The sequence below is a fragment of the Microtus pennsylvanicus genome, chromosome 4, assembly GCF_037038515.1.
Source record: "Microtus pennsylvanicus isolate mMicPen1 chromosome 4, mMicPen1.hap1, whole genome shotgun sequence".
Classification (NCBI taxonomy): Eukaryota; Metazoa; Chordata; class Mammalia; order Rodentia; family Cricetidae; genus Microtus; species Microtus pennsylvanicus.
The window spans coordinates 104,205,665-104,225,836 of NC_134582.1; the positions used below are offsets into that span (position 1 = coordinate 104,205,665).

The following is a 20,172-nucleotide window of genomic DNA, read 5'->3' on the forward strand; positions in this document are numbered from 1 at the left end:
ACTTTGATCTGTCTTCCTCTCGGACTTTTAGGTTTCCCCATGTCAGAGTCAAGGGCAAAGTGAGGAGCTGTAGCCGAGGAAAGGCTCTGACTGTTGGGCAGCGGCTTACTGGCTTGCTTCCTACCTCTTCAAGGACAAGCAACAAAGAGCTGAGGCCTCTGCAGATCTCAAAGCAGGAGGAGTGAAAGAAACAGACAGTGAATTTTCCTGCCTCTCTGAGACTCTGGTCACTTAATTTATTATCAGTTATTGTTTTTTGTTTGTCTTTGATGTTGTTTGAGACAGGGTCTCTCTATGTATCCCCGGCTGTCCTGTAGCTCACTGTGTAGACCAGGCTGTCCTCAAACTCACAGAGCTCTGCCTGCCTCTGCCTCCCAAGTGTTGGGTGGCATTAAAGGTGTGGACCACCACCCATTTGCTCTGTTTACTTTTTTAAAATGGCGCTTAAAATTTAAACAAACAAACAAACTTGGTGCAGCTTGTCATTCCAACTAATTGAGAGGTTGAAGTAAGGTCAAAAGTTCAAGTCCTGCCTGGGTTTGAGTAGCTTCTAGGCCAATCTGTACAACTTTGGAGACCATGTGGCAAAACCAAACTAGAAAGAGGGCAGAGATATAGTTCAATAGTAGAGCGCAAGCTCATGGCCCAGGGTTCAACTCCCAGTCCTTGGAAGGAAAAAGTCTTTTGAGACCGAATACAACTGGAGTCAGCAAAGAAAACAAGAAGTAAGAGAAAGAGAGAATAGGGCAGGCGCCCCGCCCAACCAGGGTGGGGGACAAGGAGCCTCCACTGGCAGGAAGGGGCGGTGCTCCAAGGGTGGCCCTTCCCACCGGCCCTCGGCCTGCCCGCGCTGCGCGGACCCGGCCCCTACTCGCGGATGCGCGCATCTGGGCTGCGCGGGCACGTGGGCTGCCGGCTGTCAATCACGCGCAGCTGAGCTTGGAGAGGCGGGAGTGGCAACGGCGGCGGCGGCGGCAGCGGCGGCGGCGGCGATGGGACCCCAGCGAGAGATCTGCGGCTAGGTCGGCTGCACTTGCTCCACGGGTCGGGGATTGGAGGAACAGGTAAAACCGCAGGAGGCCTGAGGGCTGTTCTGGGACTATCTCTTCACCTCGCCCTCTTTCCTTTCTCTTTCCTCCCGCCCTCCTCACACACAAACCTCTATCAGTCTCCCTCTCTCCCTCTAACCTACTCTTCCCCTCTTCCTCCTTACTTATTCACAAACATCATGCATATTAAATTACACAAAAACGTAGCAATTTTAGACAACCAACTTCATTTTTGGGGGTTTGTGGTCTATGTTATGTAAGAATTAGGGGATTGTACAGCTTAAAACTTAAAGGAGTTTCCTTCCTATAAGACAAGAAAGTTGTGTTTACAGTAAGGATGAAATAGATGTATTTAGAGTTTGCAAAGCTCAAATTTGTTTTCCAGGCTGACCTGACCCGTTCTCCACCGGCATCACTACCACCGGCCCTCCCCACTCCTTGGCCATGTCTAAAGATGTTTTGATATTATTTCAGGACCTACTTCTTTTTGTTATTAGATAGGGATACGTGGGTGGAGGTCAGACCGGGGCTGGGGGCTTCACAAACCAGCTGGAGTTGGAACAACTAGTGTTGGCTTAACTGGTTCCCGTCTCTGTGGCACAAATGTTTTCAGGACCTTGGAGAGCTCTCAAGGCTCGCCGCCTTTGGTGGAGGCTGTCTCTATCCTCAGTTTCCTCAGACACAACAAGAAAGGTGTCTGGTAAAGAGCCAGAAAACTGCTGAGAGGCAGAGACAGAGACAGGAACCCGGAGAGGGGGACAGGGGGATTCTAGGAAACAGAGGAAGGTAGTGAGGTCGTTGTTTTTAGCTGACTTGTTCTCTTTTGTTAGTTCAATTCCTGGATTCTAATATTGGCTCGCTTATCGCCCAAATTTAGGGAGCAAGGAAATGAATCTTGAAGATGGTACAGCTATTCTCCATTATAGACTGACCCTGGAAATGCTGAAGACAGTTTGTTAGGCCTTCTCTGGGTTTACCCCTTCCCACTCCCATCCCCACTCCAGTCTTCAGTTTCTCCTTCAAAGGCACAGGAGAATCTGTTTAACAGAGGAATTTTCATGGCCCTTTGGGTGGTATAGCCCTGGTTTTTGTTTTTTAAATTTCAAAAGACTGGAGTAATGCAGAAAACCAATAGCTCAGTAGCTGGCAGCAGTCTCTTAATTGAATTGTGTCCAGGCACCTGCTTCTCTTGAGCAGCTGGAGAGTAAACTGATCATGATGGGAAGACAATGGATGTGGAAGTTAAACTAAACATAATGAGTAAATTGTCCAAGGAGATTTGCCGTGAGTGTGATGCCCATGAGGTTGTCAGGAGACACACGGATTGTAAAGCTCGTTCACTTTGCAGAGCAGGTCTGGGATGTCTAGCAAAAAAGTCCTCTTTCATTTATAGTATGTGGGATATAAGCAGACCAATAAAGTTGGTGTTATCAATGACACCAACATAAAAACAGCACCTATATGGTGTTCTGGGGTTCACAAAATTCATGGGTTTATGCCACCTCTTTCACCCAAAAAATTATCACAAGAGGCCATTATGAAGTTTTAAACTGTAATGTAGACTTTTGAGTTTGTTTTTGTTTGTTTGCATTGTGTTGATGTTGAAGAAAAGCCATCGCTGTTCTTTCACAAGAAGTTCTTGGTCAATGGCTTTGCATGTTGCTTGTAAAATTTGGATTTTGCTCTGGGTCATATGTTTTCTTTTCTGAACTAGAATTGAAGAATGAAATTTTAGAAGAAAAGTGAAAGAATAAGCAGGCAGAGGACAAGGACAACACTGAAGGTAAGAGCTTTTGCCATGTGTGGATTCTCAGGCACCTCTACCCTGAATGCACTAAGGAAGAAGTTTAAAAAGAGAATACAGATGCTTGTTTTGGTTTTAAATTTTGCAAACCTCATTAATATATACATATAGGTAGAGTTAGATAGATAGATAGATAGATAGATAGATAGATAGATAGATAGATAGATAGGGTGTAAATTGGTAGGTATGTAGAAGAGAAATAAGTAAAAAGAAAGGTGACTATAATAAATAGATGGTAGATAGATAGATAGATAGATAGATAGATAGATAGATAGATAGATAGATAGATAGTAGATAGGTAGACAAATGATGTGTGGATGGATAGGTAGATAAATGGATATAGGTTAGATAATAGATGGACAGATGGAATACAGATAGAAAAGGATAAATAGATGTACGAGTAATAGATGGATGTATAAGTAGAGCTAGATAACCATATAGATACATAGCTTGAAGGATTCCATCAGTTGATAATGAGTGAGCTAATTATACACTATTATTCCTCTTTTCTAAAATGTGAAAGTGACTAACAATGTACTGACATGGGGAGTATAAAAAGGCCTCATTATATAAAACTGTGATCTCTGTCATTATTCCGAAAAGGTAAAATATCTCTGAACTGATCCGTTGGTAAAAACACATTTCAAGTTTTATGATCATGCTGATGTAATTCAAGAATTCTCCATTTCAAAGTGGCAAAGCTGTTAGCAGGCTTTCATGCCTTCCTGTGTGCACTGTGAATCTCACAGAGTCTTTTAAGGGAAGCGGCATTTTGGGTTTGGTTCTGGATAAGTGTCCTCAATGGCCTGTGTCTATACCTTGTGTCTTGTAGCACTGGCCCTGTGGAAAGTGACTCTAATGGGAATAGCATTCTCATTATCTCAGCATCCTTTTGAGGGAGAGAAAATAGTATAAAAAATTGAGAGTTATTTCAAAGCAAATAAAGAGCACAGGACCTGAGCCTGGCCCACAGTGACTCACAGAGAGCCATGGGAAAACACTCATCCACTTTGTGCCTCAATTTGCTGTCTCCCTTCTCTCAAGGAGACCATGAAGATAAACAGTGTGATGTCTCTGATATCCTCAGAGTTGCAGGAAGCATAAAGACATTTTTCTATTTCCATGACTGTGAGTACTTTTAGAATAATGAAAGTAACTATTAGCCCAAAATTAAATCCCCAACCATTGAAACTGCAGTACAGTGGTCCACATATTCACAGCACTACCTATGGAGATCTGTCTGTCCTGCCGGGGGTAGTTTTCAGCATCTGTGCTCTTACCTACTGTAAATGTTGCACATGAAGGCCATTTTGTTGAAGACAAATAATAGGGAGGAGAAAGCTGTGGATGGTCCTCATTTGTAGTATCTACAAGGTCCTTCAGGGAGGATGTGAAGAAATCCCTTTTTATAGGGGAGCAACAGCCCCACACAGCTGGAATACTGCCTAATTCTGTCATGATTCCAGACTAGGGATATAACTCAGTTGGTAGAATGTTTGTCTCCCATGCACAAATCCCTGATCTGATCCTTAGCCCTGCACAAACCAGGCATGGTGGTACACGTCTGAGATCCCAGAACTGCTAATGTTCAGAGGATCAGAAGTTCAAATCCAGTCTCAGCTACACAAAGTTAATTCAGTGTGAACCTGGACCACAGACCTGGACCTCTCCACACAAAGAGAGGGGGTACGAGAAGCTCCACTAGCATATTTACAAGTTATATGCCAGCAGTATCTCATTTAAATATAATTCTAGAAGGTTCTCTTATCAGCGTCTATGCTCGTACCTCCTGGATAATAATGATTTCCCTAAAGAAAGGAGTCTTCAGTCATGCAGTTGTGACATATGCCTTTAATGCCAGCACTTGGGAGACTAGAGGCAGGCCAGTCTGGTTTATAGAGAGAGTTCCAGGACAGCCAAGCCTACACAGAGAAACCCTGTCACACAAAAACAAGACAAAAAAGAAGAAAGGAGGCCCCTAAGGTCTTTCCCTTTATAATAGCCATAAATAATGTTGGCAGTACTGTTTTGGTGACGGTTGATCCAGATATTTAGTACAAGCTAACAAAGTCTTGCCCAGTAAGGGAGTACTGATTGGAGTTCAAAAACCTTTGCCCAGCCTTGAGTTCCTGACTCCATCCTAGTTCCTTGCATATAATTTAATAATCCCAGCTTCACAATCACTTTGTGACATGACTTTGTGTATCCTTGGTCTAACACCACAGGTGTCAATCAACAGAGGAAATGCCAAATAACCGTAACATTCTTTGTCTGGAGACAGCTAACTTCTGACTTACTAACTACTCTTGAGTTATATAACTCTATTAAGGTTCTTAGACCCCCAAACCTTCACTCCACCATGCTAGATTTTAAAACTCATTTCCAAAGTAGTCATTCTCCTCTAGACATCAATCCCCACTAGTGGTATATTGAGGAAGCTGTGTGGATCTTCTCAGTCACCACCCCCCATTCAGGGGCTACTATTGAAGACAACATATACGATACTGAAGTAGCGTGTTACATGAACAGTCTGCAAGCATTCGGTTTGTTTAATGCAAATAGATAGCCTGGGTAGTGGCTTACATCCCCCTTAGCTAAACGTTATACACACTGGAATTAAAGACATTTGAGACTGACAGTCCACCAGGAAGTGAGGAATCAATAAGTTCAGTTGTTTGGCCAACAAAAAGTAAATGACTCATTCTGAAGACATGTAACTGACAACTCCTAGACAAACACATCTGGAAGAAACAGAACATGTCTTGTCTAAGCTCCTTAATGTGAGGATGATAAAACCACAGTCCAGAGATGTTAATAAGCTTAATATGATCCCATGACCAGAACCAAATATCTGAATCCATTGTCTGTTCTGTGTGGCTAGCATGATACATGCCATGCCCTTCCTAGTCATGTTTTGTGCTCTTGAAAGATGAAGTAAAATCCAGCAAGATTCCTCTTCGGGAATGGATCCAGCATCACTAATGATCCATTTTGAAGCAGAATGCATACTCAGGCTAAAAATGTTTGCTTCATGGTGCTTTCTCCCTCTGCTTTTTTTATATTCATAATGGTGTTTTGTTTTGTGGATAGCAAAGTTTAACTAATGAGTCTCATGAAAAAACACTAGCCTAGGCTTCTGGAAATGAGCAGGGCAGAGAATGAATAAAATGAGTCCTAAGAGTTGGGACTTCAGCAATAGGGGGAAGCAGCTCTTCTTGTTGCTATAAGGGACACTTCATTCCTCTTGTATTTGGCTTTGTTCTTTCTTCATGTTAAAGATTCAGATGCTCTGTAGGAGACCTGAAAATTATATAAAACCTTTAGGAGATATGACTCCGACTGAAGAAGCCATGATTCAGACCAAGCTCCTGCATATTGTAGTGGCTGTCATCTTTTGTCTCCTCCCTGACTCACAGTGTAACCTTTAGCAAGATGATTTTTCTGTACCTCAGTTTCCTCAATGACAAAGCAGAGTTAGTAATACCAACCCCTTCTCCGGTTGACTGAAAGTTTTTTCTTGGAATGCCTTCAAAGAAGGCAACTCTAAAATTATTCTTCTTATGTGTCACTAGTAATAGGCTCTTATTAATCACAGTCATTGTGGAAGCATTAAATAGAGGGTGCTGCAGAGATCATCCTAGCACTTAAGACATAAAAAAATAGGTACCATTCTTTTGATCCATCAGACAAAATGCTTTCTAAAACCTTGACTAGTTGTGAAATAAAACCCCTCTGGATGTCTGAAAGTTAAAAAAAAAACATAACTGCTTACCTTTACCTCTACTGACATGTTCTCCTGAATGAATTGTTTTTAAAGGTAGTTGTTTCGGAACCAAGAATGTACACAGGTGTTAAATGTAATGCTAGCCAGAATATGGGAAGATGAGGGCAATGGCCAAGAATGCCATTTTTCTGACATCAAGAGCCTATTTCCTCAAATTTGACTATATGTGCTAAGCAAATCCATCTGTGACAGGCGTACTTATAAAGCGGTGCACTTGAGGGCTTGCTTGGTTCCCAGAGGGCTGTCCTCAGCTTGCACCACATCTATCTATATTGGTTACAAGATACTGACCAAAGCAACCTATGCAAGTAAGGAGCTATTATGGGTCCCAGGTCTAGGGCATAGCCCATCATGGCAGCAGGAACTTGAGGCAGCTGGTACATTACATCCATGTTCAGAAAGGACAGATCAAAGCTGGTGCTCAGTCCATTGTTGAGCTCAGGTCCTCAACCCAGTGGTGCTCAGCCCATTGTTGAGTTCAGATCCTCAACCCAGTGGTTCTCAGCCCATTGTTGAGTTCAGGTCTTCAACCCATGGAATAGCACTACCTGCCTTTACAGTAATTCTTTCCACCTCCATTAACCCAGTGTAGAGAACCCTGCACAGGCAAACCTAAAACTATTTCTATGGTGATAGTAAATTCTTTGAAGTTGGCAATTAAGACAGCCATCACATTATCAAACTAAACTAATTGATTATAAAGTAATCTACCAGAACTATAGAGAACATTTTTGTCCTATGGACCTTACTAGCTGGTACCTTGAGAAGCAATTAGAACACTTAATGCATCTTTCTTGGTCTAGATTATAGCACAGTCCTAGACTTTCCTGGAAAAATATTTTCACAGTGAGAAAATAACATTGTGTCTCACTTTTTCCTATACAGTTTATGTCCATAAAAGTAAAATCATCCACAAGAAACTGAGAAGTACCAGGAATTTCCATATCTAGCTTAACACTTATCTGCTTATACAGAGATAAAAAAAAATCAAAGAACATAGAACTGAGAAGTCACCCACCAAAACTATGGTCCCTCAGTAATTCCTTACTAAAAAAAATAAACAAAAAAACATTGGGTTTATTGGTTAAGGGCACTGGCTGGCTGTTCTTTAGAGAACCATAGTTCAATTCCCAGCACCCACATGGTGGCTCATAATCACCTGCAACTGCATTTCCAGGGAATGCAACACCCTATTCTCAGCTTAGCAGGCACCAGGTATGCAAATGGTACACAGGCATACATGCAAACCAAACACCCAAAAGCATTAAATAAAGTTTTATTTTAAAAAATTAATGTGAATTTTTAGTGAAATCTATATAAAGTGCTCTCTCCAAGAGTAACAGTTGGAAAAAAAATCAATCTTAAATTTTCATCTTGTATCTAGGGAGCTCACCCATAGCAAGTCTTATTTAATTTTCTTAAGTCTTATTTATACTAGACACTTTGTAAGAAATAGTAGGAAGGTCTACTGTCTGCATTACACTTTCACACCCACATGGGCAGATGTATCCACAAATAACCACGGAAATACATGGGTAGACGTATCCACAATAACCACGGAAATACATGGACAGACATAGCCACAAATAACCACAGAAACACACAGTGCTGGAACTGGGGAGATGCAAATTAATGGCTCAGTCGCTTGTGATTAATGAAGTATGTTAGCTGCTCCACAGCTTTCTAGCAAAGCTTCCATATGACGTAGCAATCAGTTAAATTATCGGAGGCAGTTCATGAGCTCTGAATGCAAAATTGGAAATCACTAAGAGGAATACTGTACACAATCTAGAGAGGAATGTGGTTAAAGATCCAGATGACCTAAGACCAATTCCGCCATGGCCAGTGAGATTGCCCACAAATTTCTTACATTCAAGGTCAGCTGTCAGGGCTTCTTTGTTGCCATTTCTTGTGTACCTTGTCCTTGTGTTTTATATAATTTAAGTGGCTGGAGCTGTTGTATCTCCTTTGTTTGGGGAGAACCAGCTCTAGACATCAATTACTGGGGGAGGGGTGATTTTGCATCCAACAGAAGAGAAGGGTGTGTGATAACCTAATGAGTCTTTAAAGGTGCCATTTCCCTTAAGAAAAGATGCTGGCCTGTTTAAATAGGCCTGGCAGGACTCAGCCTGGTTCGTGCCTTTAAGATGCCTTTTGGTCCTGGGATTTATGAATTAGCCCATAGGGCTGATCTCTGTCTGTGCTGTCTTTCCAGCTGGGAAGATGACTTCTTGCAGCAACACCTGTGGGTCCAAGCAAGCTCAGACTGAGACTGAGGGCGGGTACCAGCGCTATGGAGTTCGGTCCTACCTGCATCAGTTTTATGAGGACTGCACTGCCTCCATCTGGGAGTATGAGGATGATTTCCAGATCCAGAGATCGCCTAACAGGTGGAGCTCGGTATTCTGGAAGGTGAGGAAAGGAACGTTGAGGGAAAAAATATCACATGTGGAAAATACTGGGGCTACAGAGAACTGAGAAGCTGTCTATGTGAGCCTCAATCCTGGTGACATTGAATGCATTGTTCTTCCCTTGGAAAAGAGATTATAAATTTTGAACCAAAAAAAAAACCCTCTTAATGCTACATAATTACTTGACGAGCTGATTAAACAGAAGAGGGTTCAAAGGCCAGGCAATTAGTAGTCTTGCTAGTCATTAACTGGCCACTTCACTCATTAGCTGTGAAGTCACTCGTGTGCAGAACATGGTGTTCTTTCAGCCTTCCTACAGTCTGGACAGGTATCAGCAATAGTTTGAATGTGAAATTTCCCCCGCAGGCTCCTGAATTTGAACATTGGTCCCCAGGCCCTGGTGCTGCTTTGGGAGTTTGCAAAACTTTTAAGAGGTGGAGATTAGCTAAACTAAGGGGGTCCCTAGAGTGTGAGCTTTGATATTTACACTGTACCCTGGCTTCCTACCTGCTCTGTGCTTCCTGATTGTCCAGAGGGAGCAAGCCCCTGCCAATCCAGTAGGAGCCAAGCCTTCCCCAACCATGACGGGTTGTATTCCCTCAAACTGTGAGTCAAATAAACCCTCCCTTCAGTTGCTCTTTCAGGTGCTGTATCACAGGGTTGAGAGAAGGAATTAACTCAGTATCAGTTGGCACATTAGAACAACTATTAGAAAGAAACCATTAGGTGTGGAGCAAGCCTTAAGGCTGAGGCATGGCTTCATAGTCATAAACCAGCTCTGCCTTCACCATATAGAAGACCATGTGGCTCAGAGGACTGAGGAGGCTCTGAGGAGACTCATTAGAAAAATCCATTCAGTGTCTCAAGAGATACTCAGCACTGACTGCATCTGTAGAAGGATTGTGTTGAAATGTTGGAAATGATGAACAGGAAACAAAATACTTCCTGCCCATGTGAAGCTTATAGTCTGCCCCAGGTAGCAGAAACTTAAGGCAGTTGGGCCCATGCCTCTGTAGTCAGGAAGAAGAGGGAGATGAATGCTGGCGTACCTACGTAAAGGCCCTACAGCATGTCGAGTAACACCAGCTATCCACATAGGAGGAAGGAGGTAATGCAGATGGGCACAGAAGTACGGGCATAGACAAGATCAGGTGGAGAAAGCTTGGCAGAAAAGATGAAACTGGGCAAATACAGATGGGCTCATGGGCTGGTGGAGCAGATCAGAATATTTTCAAGCTGAATGTCGTTTGGAGCTGGGAACATAGCAACTGTAAAGCCCCTGGGAGAAGAGGAGAGAAGAGGTCCAGTCTGGAAGTAGAGTTAAATTGGGGAAGACACTGAACTCAGAAAAATAAGAGCCCAGATGGTCTCTGTGGGGTCCTGTCGACAATAGCGGACAATAGCGAAGACATAGGTTGTTGCCTCAAGAAACAGGGAACTCCATCATCTGAGGAATTCAGGATGACTGATATGTTACCAAGATCATTCTGGTAACTGAATGAGCAGAACAGACGCTATTGGACAAACACAGCTAGATGCATTCCGAAATGGTTAAAGTACCCAGGCAAGAGCAGTGGCAGTTTAGATTAGGCAGCTATCAGTGATGCTTTAAAACAGCCCAGCTTAGCAATAAGTTTGAGGGCCAGGCTGTCAAGATATGTCAATGAAAAGTCATCAAGCAAGATCTCAGGCCCTTTGGCTGTGTCACACCAAACGTAACTACTGCACTAAGAGAGGTAAAACTCTAATGGCCATTTCAATGTACTGTCTCAGCTCATGGATTTGATTTCATTTAGGGGTAAAATGTACAGAAGGTGCCTGGGGAAAGGCAATTATCATAGAAGAGAAAGGGATACTGGAATGTCCCAGGGCTTAAGAAATGGAGGAAGATTTAGGGAAGGTCTCTGAGATTTGACCTTAAAGGGTGCCCAGGGTTTCCTCCAGCTCCAACATTCCATGCTTATTCTGAAAGGTTCCACACATTTGACCCAGACATTGACCTAAAACTGTTGTGTTGGTAACACAGTATAGCAAGAGGCAGTGTAGCCTAGTGAATATGAGCATAGATTCCTATCTCAGGTCATACGAATTCAAACCCACACTCTTGCATTCCATAGCGCCGTAACTTTGCGTAGTGACGCTTCACTCACCATGGAAACCATAGAAGATTTGAGATGGTATTTAGAAATTGCTTAAGACCATGGCTGCTATATGTTCAATAAGGTTTGGATGTGTTAGCAGTCATGACTTCATGCCATTTAGAATACTATGGTGCTAAAATAAAAATAAAACTGAAAAATCTAGTGATTTTCATATTGGGTAACATGACTGTTAGTGTGAATGACCTATGTTCATTCAAAATCATACCATTGTCACAAAACTATATTAGAGTTAGACCAGTCAGCATCCTTGTTCTGCAGACACTGCAGCTCAGACGCATCCTTACTGGCCTGGACCAACGGCAGGCATCTTCACTCCGAAGTTCTCTCCCTCTTTTTTCTCACTTCCCCTCTTCTTTCTCTCCATACATATAGATGGATGTATATGCATGAGTAGAGTATATTTACACTGCCAGTATCTTTAAACACCACTGACATAAAGACTATTGAAGCATTTGTATACATCCAGAGCACTGGTGTGTGACCTGGGAACTGCAAATCCATTAAAGAATATAGAAATGTGGACTGAAAATAAAGAACTCACAGCAGATGACCAACTCCGTTAGAATTTTAATATCTTCCCTCTATCTTACACAAGGAAGGTCCAAAATCTTTGTTCCCTATCTTGTTAAGCCTATTTGAGAAAAATATAGGTTGAAGTTTCTCCGAGGCTACATTCCAATAAAATCCTTCATATAAAAGCCTAATGTCAGCCTGCACAGCCTAAGGAGTCTGTCTTGGTGACATTTGCTCTAACTCGGGGCAGAGACTGGCTATTCTGGGGAACTTCCAAAGCAGGCTGAGTGGAAATGTTCTCAGGAAGAACTTTGTAATAATACAGACAAAGGTCCCATTGCACACATGACCTAGTAAGACCCTGTCTAATTTTTTTTCTTGGTTTTCAAATTGCAACTATAGGTATAATTCAAGGTGCTGGCAACCCCTTTGCTTTCCACTATGGAATTGCAAAAGTCGAGCCAGTCTGTCCCTTGGGGCTGTGCTTAGAGTACCTTGTTAGCTAACACTCTGCCCTGAGCAGAGAGCAGACAGGAGAGGCTTAGTGAGAACAAAGAGTACAATCACATGGACCTGAGTTAAAATCTGTACTCTGCCCTCCCTGCTTATTCATACATGGCATCTATCTCAGCGCCATTCTTTCTTTCTACAAATACTTGTTGGCCCAGCACACACTAGACCTCCTGGTAAATGCAATAGATTACATAAGGTCCACTTTCTTGCCTTTGAATAAAATATAGAAATCCACAATTAAATAGAGACAGACGCAAGTTATTACAATCCAGCATGCTAACTGTTCCTATTGAAATGGTCATGGTGCATATTGGCACACAGAGTTTGGGAGGCCGAAGGAAGTGAGCATCTGGAGCAGCCTGGAGAACTTTACCCCAGTAGAGACTCCCTGTGCATCTGCAGAAGCAGGGCACCAAGGTAGAAAGAAGTGCCTTGCAAATGTGGAGGGGTGGAGAGCACAGCAGGCAGCAGGGACCCAGACAGAGCAGGCAGGAGTGTTTGCAGGTTTGGAGAGAAGGGCCCAAGGTGAGCTGGAAATGCATCCAGAGGCTCACAGAAAGCTTTGGATGCAACAGGAATTTCTCCTCAGCCATACAGTGTTCTGAGTACAATGAGGAAAAAAGACAGTATTTCTATTTAAGAAGTGTCTCGTAATCTGAGGTAAACACATACTTTCAAGTGTATTTGACTCAGGAGCTTTGATAACCAAGAGAATGCTGTTTTCAGGGCATCGCAGAAGCCAAAGATTGGATGTCAAGGTTAGGAATGACCCCAAGAATTGAACATGGGAACTAAAACATTATTTGAATATGAAAGCTATTGCCTTTGCTTGTGTGCTGGAGGGGATAATCTTTGTGAAGGGCAAGGGCTGATGGGCAAGTTTGTTATCCCAGTGGAGGGATGACAAGCACACTGCATGGGGTCAGGCCTGAAGAAGCACCTGAGCCAAAGTTTTACATCAGGCTTCGCTTGAGCCCAGCATCTACCTGAGGTAGGTAGGAAATGTTGAACAAGACCCTGCCATGGCCAGGGGTTGAGTCACTACTCAGAGCTCAAGGCTTACAGAGAAAGCAACAGCAGTCCTTGGGGACAGGGGAGAATCAAAATCCCCCTCACTCCCCATGTGCTTTGAATGATCTACGCCCCAGATGGCTCCTTCTCGCCTACCTCCATCCGGCCTTCACCTGCCTCCCCAGGTTGTTCCTCTCTGCCTAGCTGCTTCTGGCCTCCGGAAGTCTTTATTGCCTCCTCTATGCCAGAACAGCTGGGCTACAGAGGCTGCTTGCTGGCTCTGTCTACCAGCTTGGCACACTCTGTGCATCCAGACTTCTCCAGCACACTGGAGAACAAGAAAGGAGATGCTGGTCAAAATAACAGCAATTTTTGGCTGGTTTCTGGAGCCCAAATGCCTCCCTATAGGCAACTCTCCTTGGCTGCAGCAGGGGATGGGTTTCACACACACTCTGCATAGCTCAGGTAGACATCAGGAGTCTCAGCATAGGCCCTGGCTTTGCTGCTGCTGTGGAAGTTTATCATCACCTAATGATGTCACCTTTAAACTCACCGTTGAGAGTGACCCCACTGTCCCGTAGCCTGAGGATGCTCTATTGGGACCGCTCCAGCAGCATTCTGGTCCTCCCAACACATGGTGCTGCACAAAATTCTAGGGTTTCTTTAGAACCTTAAATGACCTTTGCGTGTCCATGCTCTTTAACTGAGTTTTGTCTTAGACCGAAGACGACTTCAACTCACAAGTACATTCAGATACAGTCCACATTGAGCCTGATGGAATCGCTCCCCAGATTTTAGTTCCCTCCAGTATTCTGACATGATCTCAGGATCACCTTCCCTCCCCTTCATGATTCTCGTGGGAATTTAAAAAGCAGGTTTATCATGATTCGTTCATTCATCAGTCCTTCATGCCTACAGTCACAAGTTGTTTCCTGTCTTCAGTCCATCTCTGGGCACACTGCTTGGAGGTTCTATGACACTTGCCTTGATTACAGACAGCCCGTGATGGCAGTCTCCTCCTCCTACGAGATTCTACCGGAGATAAGGAAAGAGAGGAGACTCTGCCTGTCCAGTCACCCTCTACTTCCAACAATGGTCGCAGCTTCCTCCATGTGGAAGCCACAGTTTGCGTTTTGCCTGTGAGTGATATTCTCAGAGTGGATTTTGTCTTGCGTACTGCTCAGCTGGGAGGCAGGCTGTGCTGAGCTCTATCACCGGGGCCCACTGCAGTAGGCTGGAGGCTGGAGTGTTTTCTGAGAGTCAGACTTGAGTATGAACTCTGAAGAGGAGAGGCAGAAAAGGCAGGGGTGCCACCTTCCTCGCTCTGCAGAAACTGCAAATGAAAACAGCCACCGCTTTTCTCCTTGGTTTTTGATCTTCAGCACCTTCTTTTTTTTATTATTATTGTTTTTATTGAGCTATATATTTTTCTCGGCTCCAGCACAGTTCTTGGGGAGGGAGGTAATTTAGTGACATGGGAAGCACGTCACCATGGATATTTAAGTTAATTTAGTTTGTGCTTCCAGAATTTTTCAATGTGAGTCATTTTTGAAGAGTTATAAATAATGGCTAGTCTCTGAAGGTGAATTTACTTACCATCATATTTAGCAATCCAAAACATGATTTTACCATCCAATTTTTCCTGTTCCTTGCGTCTTATGCAGAGCAGCTTCTCTGTTTCTAATTAAGCTCACACTGTCATACTTGCTTTCTCGTTTCTTCGCTGTATCATATTAAAGGAGGTGTGCCCATATATGGTGAATAAAACTTTTGAAATTAAAATAATTGACAGAGACTATGCAAAACAGTAATTGGAATAGTATTGTGGGCATAAGGAAAGCAGGGGAATCATAGAGATCCAGATAATACTAAGTACAGAAGCTTGAAATGTGCTTCTCCAAGACTGCGGCTTCCGATGGTGACTATGAAAATCTCTGCTTCTCATAAGCATCTTTATTAAATGCACCTGCATCTAGATTGGTGTCTGGGCCACACCTGATGCTGAACAGCAGTGAGGACCTTGCCAAGGTCATGAGTTAATGAGGGCATTTTTCTTCTATTAGCCAAGCCCCCTCAATCAATGCATGACCTCTAAAATTCAACAGAAAAATAAACACGTTTAATTCCAAGATTAGGTAGGATTATATATTTGCTACTCTAACTTAAAGCAACCAGAAATGGGAGGAAATGAAAAAAGATGTTTAAAAATGGATAGCTGTGTTAAATAATCCTCATTCCAAATGATAAGTAAATGTTTTAATACTGTTAACCAAAGTTTTTCCCCCTCATAACAGCTAGTCATTAGAATTTGTAACTTACCAAATCAAAGTTAAGTGCTTTTGAACACAGTCATAATTAACCTTCACAGTGTCATAACGTAGATACTATAATCATTTGTCATTCTATAAATAGGGAAAATGGTAATACAAGCATCCAAGTAACTTTACTTCTACGATTCAGTACAAATGGCAGGATGAGAGCCCGAGGTGAATCTACCACCCCTCTGGGCTCCGATCACCACCGGGCACATCACTTTGCCTCCCTGCTCTTCGCTGATTAATTTTCATTGTCAATTTGGTTGCCATAAGGAACTCCTAGGACACTAAGGAAACAATCACTAGAGTGTTTGTGATGATAATTCCACAGAGAACTAACTGAGGACAGCTCCTCCCTGAATATGGAAAGCCCCATCCCATCAGCTGGGGTCCCAGAGTGACTATAAAAGGAAAAAGGCGGAGAATGCCAACTGGATCAACCAGGGTTCTCTAAAGGAACAGGACTGATAGAGTGAATATGTAGATAAAGACATATAGATATATAGACATATAAATACATAGGAGAGTATTAGAGTGGCTCATAGGCTGTGATCAGGGTTGTCAAACCATGGCTGCTTCCTGACCAAAACACTAAGGATTCAGTAGTTGTTCAGTCCACGAGGCTGGATTCTCAGCAGTCTCAATCTGGTGCTGGAGTCTCAGGGGATTCCTAGAGAGCTGCGAGTCTTTGGTCTACATTGAAATCCCAAATAAACAGATCTTAATAACAGCAAATGGAGTACCTCAGCCACAGGATGAGCGAGAGCAAGCAGACAACAAAAGGGAAACTTCCTTCTTCCACGCCCTCTTATGTTTGCTGATGCCAGAAAGTGTGACCGAGGTTTATGATTGATCGTCCCACTTTTTTTTTATTGAGCTATACATTTTTCTCCATTTCCCTCTCTTCCTCCTGCCTCCCCTTCTACCCTCTCCCATGGTCCCCACACTCCCAATTTACTCAGGAAGTCTTGTCTTTTTCTACTTCCCATGTAGATTAGATCCATGTATGTCTCTCTTAGGGTCCTCATTGTTGTCTACATTCTCTAGAATTGTGAGTTGTAGGCTGGTTTTTCTTTGCTTCATGTCTAAAAGCCACTTATGAATGAGTCCATATTATACTTGTCTTTCTTGGTCTGGGTTACCTCACTCAATATGACGTTTTCCAGATCCATCCATCTGCCTGCAAATTTCAAGATGTCATTAATTTTTTCTGCTGTGTAGTACTCCATTGTGTAAATGTACCACATCTTCTTTATCCATTCTTCAGTCAGTGGCATTTAGGCTATTTCCAAATTCTGGTTATGACAAATAATTCTGCTATGAACATAGTTGAGCACATATCCTTGTGATACAATTGAGCATCCTTTCGGGATATACACAAAAGTGGTATTGCTGGGTTTTGAGGAAGGTTGTTACCTAATTTTCTGAGAAATCTCTGTACTGATTTCCAAAGCTGCTGTACCAGTTTGTACTCCCACCAGCAATGAAGAAGTGGATCTTCCCACTTTCCATGATCCACCCAATCAAGAAAATAATCTCACAGCCTTGCTCAACCACTTGAGTTTAGTTGATTCCAGCTGTAGTCGAGTTGACAGCCAAGATTAGTCATCACACCCACTGACTCCTGTAGTCCCCTTCCTCTGCTTCCTGACCCAATGAGATGTAAGCAAGCCTTGTCTTTGCTTCATGCTTTCCACACCATGGTGGACTGTCTCTCCTTGAGCCTAAACAAACCCTTGCTCACTTAGGTTTCTTTGCCAGGCATTTGGTTACAGAAGTGAGAGCCTACCATAACCGTTGTACTTAAGACAGCCATTTGTCTTCCCTCTTTTGCTCTTGCACATTGGCATCTGCACAAACTCCACTCAATCACATGTGAAGAGAAACAGCATGGGTCTGGGGTCACCTGTACGACTGCCAAATCCTGACTCTGTAGTGGCTCTATCTTTAGCCAGTGACTGACCTTCTGGAGCTTCCACAGCTTTACCTGCTGGCTGTCGATCCTTCTTCCCTGATTACTTTAGAAAGGCATCATCATTGAAAAGGGTTGTCAGTGTTCTCAGGCCCCAAATACAAGAACCACATCTGTTAGGTGAGCATTCTGGGTTGCAATGAAGATAATGACACCACAGGAACAGAACGAGGGAGTGAGAAAGAATGGATTATAGGGTGTAGCGTTGGCTAGGGGATTCTGGGAGGATGCTACAGAAGCAACAGGGCACTCTGTATTGTCTAGACAACTCTCTGATAAAGCTGTCTGTAAGGAAGGCAGGCTGCAGTGAAAGGGCGGCCTTGCTGGAGAAAGGAATAACATGATGACCTTGTTTTATAGAAGCTATGACAGAATCATGAAGTGGCTTGGACTTGTGTTCTTCCATCATGGTCACAGGTTAAGCATGTCTGAGCTAACACTATTAGATGTGCTGTGCTTGCCATAGCATACTATGACATGGCAGCTTCTGGGGACATCAAGGTTTTCAAGGACAGAGTGAGGCCAGCTCTGGACGTCAGGGCAGCTTCTTTCTTCCCCAACACCAAGCAAGGTAGGTGAATGAAAGCCGGTTCCTTCAGCTTGTCCAATTAGCAATGAAGATTTAGGACTGTGCTTTCCGGCTGGCATTCCATCTCACCTCCCCCTTTAGGTATACAATTAAGTTGATCTTTTATGCACATTGGAGGTGGCTGGGAATAGCCCAGAACTCTGAAGAAATGGGTGGTGCCCTTGTGACTGAATGGAAGCAGAAAGACCCAGCTGCTCACCCTCTCCTGCTTCTCTCCTGTCTCTCTAGGTCGGACTCATCTCAGGCACTGTATTTGTGATTCTCGGACTAACTATCCTGGCAGTGGGCTTTCTTGTGCCCCCCAAAATTGAAGCTTTTGGTGAAGCTGATTTCATGGTGGTTGACACACATGCTGTGCAGTTCAACGGTGCCCTGGACACGTGCAAGCTAGCGGGGGCTGTGCTCTTCTGCATTGGGGGCACATCCATGGCAGGGTGCCTACTGATGTCCGTGTTTGCCAAGAGCTATTCCAAAGAAGAAAGGTTCCTTCAGCAGAAGTTTAAAGAACGAATCGCAGACATCAAAGCCCATACCCAGCCTGTCACTAAAGCTCCAGGCCCAGGGGACACCAAGATCCCAGTCACTTTGTCCAGAGTTCAGAATGTGCAGCCCCCGTCATCCACTTGAAACATTCGCTGCCTCAGGCCTCCCCTCTCTGATTCACATGCATCATCGTTTAAAAAGAAAAAAAGAAAGGGTAGCCAGTTTTTGAGGTGACATGCATTTGGCAGTGACCTATCCCTAGATCCATGTGGAGCTGGATACAGTGTCATGCAGGCTTAGGTCAGGTGACAGTGGATGTTATATGTCAATCTGCACCCACTTCTGACGGGTGCTGCCAGCCCCTCTAGAGCTAATCTCTCTGGTATCTCAACCTTGTGTTGTCTGTGTTAGTTGAAAGCACTGAGCAGTCTAGACCAGCCCGCTAGTTATCACCGTGATCCACTTGATTTCCTCATTTGTTTTTCTGACCCCCCTGTGTGGCGCTGTCTTCCATGTCTCTCTTGGTGTATGATTCTCATCACATGTTCATGGAAAAGCAGTTTCCCGACTTTTGATATGGATGGTGATTTTTCATTTTATCTCAGCACAAAAGTCCTAAGAACGAATAGAAATGTATCAGTGGTCCACATAAATCACTTTGTTTTCTCCAGATTCTTTTCCACTTAAAAAGATAAAATTGCCAATTTTGGAATCTTGGTTTAAAAAAACAGCAACAATAATAATATTGGGAGTGTACATTTATGCAGTATCTGACAGTGGTTAACAGCTGGGGAGCTTGACTTCCAGTCATTAACTTTGCCATTTGACTTTGCAGAAAAAAAATAAAAATTGTTCCCCAGGCCTCAGTTCCCCAACTTGCATATGAGGCTCTAAGAACATTCTCGTTCAAGTATATGAATTTTTTTCAGCCATTTGTCATGAGTCTTTCCTGGTAATATTTATAATGGTCTTGTATGGGGGTGGTATTTTTCAGAACTGGACTCCTAGAGTCTCCAACCCTGTAGACCTTACAGTATTTACCTTAAATATCCAACCCAAGCAGGCTGGATGACGCGGCCTTGCATTTATAGAGATGAGCAAGCTAGCCTTAAATAAGAAGCCCTCAACTGGTGTTAACATTAAAAAGAGTTTTCGTCCTCAAATAGGAGAAACTGAGCCCCAAACGCTATGGTTTCCGAGATGTGCCCCTTGTCCCTCACATTTTCACTAAATCTGCAGTGTAGATTAGACTGAGGAAAGGGACAGGTATGACTTTGGTATTCCCTCGTGCGTGTTCCTTCAAGTTTTGTCTTTGTGTGTATACATGTTCTTTTTTCTAAGGGAAACTCAAACGTGAATGAGCAGGGCCAGAACCACACTGTCACCCCCCAAACGTGGCTCTTTTCTCTCCAACCTGTAATTTTCCATTCTGAAACTGAATACGCCCTGATGTTTCCCTGAATAAATGGAGGAATAAATGAAGCAGTTAGTGGTCTTCGTGTGTGCTGTTAATTTTGCATCCTGCTGCCTAACTCACAGGGCAAGCAGCCACCTCCGTGGGGCTCA

At 43.4% G+C, this 20,172-nt stretch overlaps 1 protein-coding gene across 1 annotated transcript; it reads left to right on the forward strand.

The window, feature by feature from the left end:
- The first annotated feature begins 918 nt into the window (after window positions 1–918).
- Window positions 919–20,088, forward strand: Nrsn1 (neurensin 1). The gene is made up of 4 exons (XM_075969985.1): window positions 919–1,064; window positions 2,764–2,832; window positions 8,853–9,049; window positions 18,352–20,088. Exons 3-4 carry the CDS (start codon window positions 8,861–8,863, stop codon window positions 18,748–18,750), a joined length of 588 nt encoding a protein of 195 aa, XP_075826100.1. The 5' UTR covers window positions 919–1,064; window positions 2,764–2,832; window positions 8,853–8,860; the 3' UTR covers window positions 18,751–20,088.
- The last annotated feature ends 84 nt before the right edge of the window (window positions 20,089–20,172 follow it).